Here is a 4,298-nt window from a genome sequence, read left to right as displayed (position 1 = left end):
AGGATATGACGGGGGGGTTGGTTGCCCCCTTCTGGTCATTGTCCCCTTCTGGTCATTGTCCCCTTCTGGTCATTGTCCCCAGTTTGCAATGAGTTGTAGCCAAAGTTCTTCCTAATCCTAATGGAGGCTCATTGCTAACAATTGAACCATTTCGGAAGTCCTCCAGGGTGATGACGAGCTGCTGCAGGGGCAGAGGGATTTTTTTGGAATACCTTCTATTGACATTCCCGATTTTTCTTTCCTTGGGTGTGAATCCCATCACCGTACCAGACATGTGTCACCATCAGTAAAGTATCAACAGGTACTGTGTCCGAGGATGAGCCAATCTCTTTGTCGTTGGGAGATTTCCCCTCCACGTCTGTATTGGTGAAAACTGTCCCCTGGACAGGAAGTGAGGGAACGTCTCCCCAGCACGGGCACAGACAGCGCTGTCCTCTCCCATTGTATCTCCCCAGAGTTCTCTATTAAACAATCCTCTGCCACATACCGGTAATAAGTGGAATCTCCACCTTGTTCCTCCAGTGCTCCTGCTATGCTTTTATCTGACACCAAACAAGTGATAATACATTGTAATAACAATCATATAGTTACATTGTATTTATAAAGTCTGCAGGCAGTGCTCTGTCATCACTCGTGCAGCACTGACAAGGACGTTCCTGGTACGCCCAAGGTCCATAACAGATAAATATTATACTGTTATCATGTTATCCCACGGAAGACACATTTGTTATAAATCATCTAGAAGTCGGGTGAGATTGTCAGCTGACATTTTCTTTTGTCTTGCCACAGAGAAGGCCAAAGCCTCTAATAGCCGGGTGCTGGTCCATTGTCTGGCTGGAATCTCTCGCTCGGCCACCATTGCTATAGCGTACATAATGAAGAGGATGGACATGAGTCTGGATGAAGCCTACAGGTAACCTTCCTCTCCGCTGCCTGCACTCCCTAAAACTGACCACTCTGTCAAACTTCATTCATCTATATGAGATCTGGTCTGAATATCAACGATTCCTTTACCAGAATCTCCAATTCAGTTTCTCTTGCAGCCAACATGTCCATTTGTTTAAGGAGAACCTGTCACCTGCCCATTCCTGGCCCCCTCATGTCCCCCAGTCCCTGCAAGTTATCTTCGCCTGCCCATGCTCTCTCACTGCTTACCTTCCCTATTGGAGCCCTTGCTCCATTCCCAGCCATCTCTGAGCACAACAGAATGCCTGTGTTATGGAGGTGAGGAGATGATATGTAGTCCTAGCACACTTTTGCCCGTGATGCCGGGGTCTATCGAGTATGTGATGTCACTGACCCCCTCCATGTCACTGCTTGGGTCTGATGAATGGACACATGCTCTCCTATACCCAGAAGTCCTGGGTATTGGAGAGCATGTGACCCAGAAGTCCGTTTTGTTAGAGCAATGGGGCAAGGGCTCCATTGCTCTAACAAAACGGACTTCTGGGTCACATGCTCTCCAATACCCAGGACTTCTGGGTATAGGAGAGCATGTGTCCATTCATCAGACCCAAGCAGTGACATGGAGGGGGTCAGTGACATCGTGCACCTAGCACATACGCGGTAGACCCCGGCATCGGGGGCAGAAGTGTGTTAGGACTACAAAATATCTCCTCACCTCCATAACGCAGGTATTCTGTTCTGCTCAGCGATGGCTGGGAATGATGTACCTGATAAGCATGCAGCACAGTACGTTATGAGCTCACTAGATTTCAAGCAGGATTAACAGGTATTTTTTGCACTTATTAAACATATGTAACAATTTTTTATTGGTTTATATAACAGACCAAAAGTGATCACTGTTGGGGTTTTCTCTGCAGTCTTTAAGCAGGGATGCCAATCATAGTAACATGGTATGTAAGGTTGAATAAAGACCAAGGCCCATCCAGTTCCACCTAATCTAATCCCAATCCTTGATATATACCTGACCACTAGAGGGAGCATTTCTGACCCTGTATGAAATAAAGTCATTGAAATATGAAAGGGTCGGGTCAGCATGTACATGGATAAGTATTTGGGGGCGGCAGCTTCCATCTGAGACAGAAGGGGGTGTGTGGTGACCCTTTTTCTCCTTTTTCTCCTTTGCTGCAGATTTGTGAAGGAGAAACGACCGACCATCTCGCCAAACTTCAACTTCCTGGGCCAGCTCCTAGACTTCGAGAAAAAGATCAAAACTCAGGGTGAACAGGCGCCGCCCACCGCCGTCTGCAAACTGAAGCTGCAGCTGGGCTATAGCGCCAACGAAAACCACCTCGCTCCCCCCACTATGGAGGGGCACCAACCACAGAGTCCACTGCAAGCTCACCCTACCTCAGAAGAGCCACCGCAAGCCTTGTACCTCGAGGAGGCTCCGCTCCTGCAAGGCCTCAATGGACTGCACGTGTCGCACAGGGAGGACAGCAATAAAATAAAGCGCTCCTTCTCCCTGGACATCAAATCAATGTCTTACTGCAGCCTGTCCGCCGCAGCGTCACTGGTCTCCGCGCCGGAGGACAGCAAAGAGTTCTATAAACCTGCAGCATCCCTGGAGGGAGGTAGTAAGATGTGCCAGTTCTCACCTGTGGAGGAGGTCTCCGAGCAGACGCCAGAGGCCAGCCCCGATCGGGAAGAGGCAAAGAGGGTCCCGGAGATGCCCGCCGGTTGCCGGCCCGCTGAAGACAAACACCGGCAGGCACAGCAGACGTCATCTCGAAGCAGCTTCCTGTCTCAGCGCTCCTTGGCGGCACCCCTCTTCCGCAGCGGCAGCATGGAGGATCACCGCAAAACCAACTTCCTGTTCGGACTATCCAGCAGCCAACAGCACTTGGCCAAGCCAGCGCTGGGCCTCAAAGACTGGCATTCCGACATATTGGCGACCCGGGCCTCGTCGCTCACCGGCAGCTGGTACTTCACCTCCGACGCTCCGTCGCACTTCTATTCCGCCTCCACGTTGTACAGCGCGGGGGCCTTCGCGGCCTACAGCTGCGGCCAGCTGCCCACGGACCCCTCCTGCGCGGTGCGCAGGAGGCCGAAGCCCTGCGCCCGTGGGGACTCTCGGCGCAGCTGGCACGAGGAAAGCCCTTTCGAAAAGCAGTTCAAGCGCCGCAGCTGTCAAATGGAATTTGGGGAGGCCATGGTGGACAGCAGGTCCCGGGAGGAACTGGGCAAAGTGGGGAGCCAGACTAACTTCTCCGGCAGTATGGAGGTCATCGAAGTGTCTTGAGACCCGCCAATCACGGGATGGGGGAGGGTTAGGGAATGGGAGGAGCCAGCAAGCTGGACTTCTCGGGTGTAAAATTAAATTTTATTTTTGTGCTCATCATCTTGTTCCCTGTGAAATCTGAATGTTGTGTCTCGGGGAAACTCACTATGAAAAATGTACAGAAGCCAAAATCTATTCCGGGCGCCATCTCCAGAGCATCGGCGTAGGGTTAGATCGAGCAGAGGGAGACTACAAGTCCAAGCACACCTTCCGAGCAGCTGGCAGGGCACGCCGGCTCCTGTAGCACCTTTTTTCGGCTGGCGAGTTTCCCGTGCCTGGTCTGCGGTGGGCGCAGTTTGGCGGTTTTGGCACTTGAACTCTTTTTGTACACCGCACTTGACATGAACAGAGTTGGTACTCACTGAAACTCTCTTCAATTCCTGAGGGCGAATGTGCGTTCAGGTTTTACATATAAAGAAATTGTACCAATCACAGCGATTTGTAACCAAAACGGAGAGTCTTGTTGATTCTAGAAGGGGGGTAGCGGCTGAAATCTTCATTTTTAATCACTTTTATCTCGGGGTTGCAAAGGAAAATCCTTCATCTAAATCTTCTTCCTTTTTCATAGTTGGTTCTGATAGGCTGGAATTTTTTTAGTTATTGGAAGAGGGACGCAAATTGCATCGACATCCCCTATAGGGCTTCTAGGGAGAAATTCACAGGGGTGGCAGAGGCCTGTCAGCGCCTCAGTAAAGGAATGTAACGGGGTTACAGGTGGAGGGTATGGCGTCACTGAAATGTTCCGGAATTCAATGTAAACTTGTTACAAACCTTTTGCCAGTCCCAACTGTGCAAGTAGAGGCGACCTTCTGTGAAAAAGGCATGCCAAAGTGATCACTGGAAGTTGCATGCTTGTACAGGAAATGGGATAGTTGCCTGGTATCTGTCACTCCAATCATTGTTGTCACATGCAGGTTTAAAATGATTCTATCCTCGGCTTATAGATTTTTGAATGAATCCTGATGGTGACGAGTTTACTTGCTGACCTGAAAAAAGTAGCAGATAAGAGTTTTCTGCAACATTCCTGATCATGTCTGAGGACCAGCTAGGCTAC

At 50.3% G+C, this 4,298-nt stretch overlaps 1 protein-coding gene across 1 annotated transcript in view; it reads left to right on the top strand.

Annotated features, from left to right (window-relative positions):
• DUSP16 (dual specificity phosphatase 16) overlaps positions 1-3,379 on the top strand; it is an 8,179-nt gene extending 4,800 nt beyond the window's left edge. Inside the window, exons 5-6 of the mRNA XM_018562088.1 lie at positions 790-913; positions 2,095-3,379. Of these exons, the coding sequence (XP_018417590.1) occupies positions 790-913; positions 2,095-3,205 (1,235 nt within the window). The 3' untranslated portion in view covers positions 3,206-3,379. The remainder of the gene's footprint in view (positions 1-789; positions 914-2,094) is intronic.
• The last annotated feature ends 919 nt before the right edge of the window (positions 3,380-4,298 follow it).

The sequence above is a fragment of the Nanorana parkeri genome, unplaced genomic scaffold, assembly GCF_000935625.1.
Source record: "Nanorana parkeri isolate BGI_ZX_2015 unplaced genomic scaffold, ASM93562v1 scaffold560, whole genome shotgun sequence".
NCBI classification, from domain to species: Eukaryota; Metazoa; Chordata; class Amphibia; order Anura; family Dicroglossidae; genus Nanorana; species Nanorana parkeri.
The sequence above is the reverse complement of the archived record's forward strand: the minus strand, read 5'-3'. Positions and strand labels throughout refer to the sequence as shown.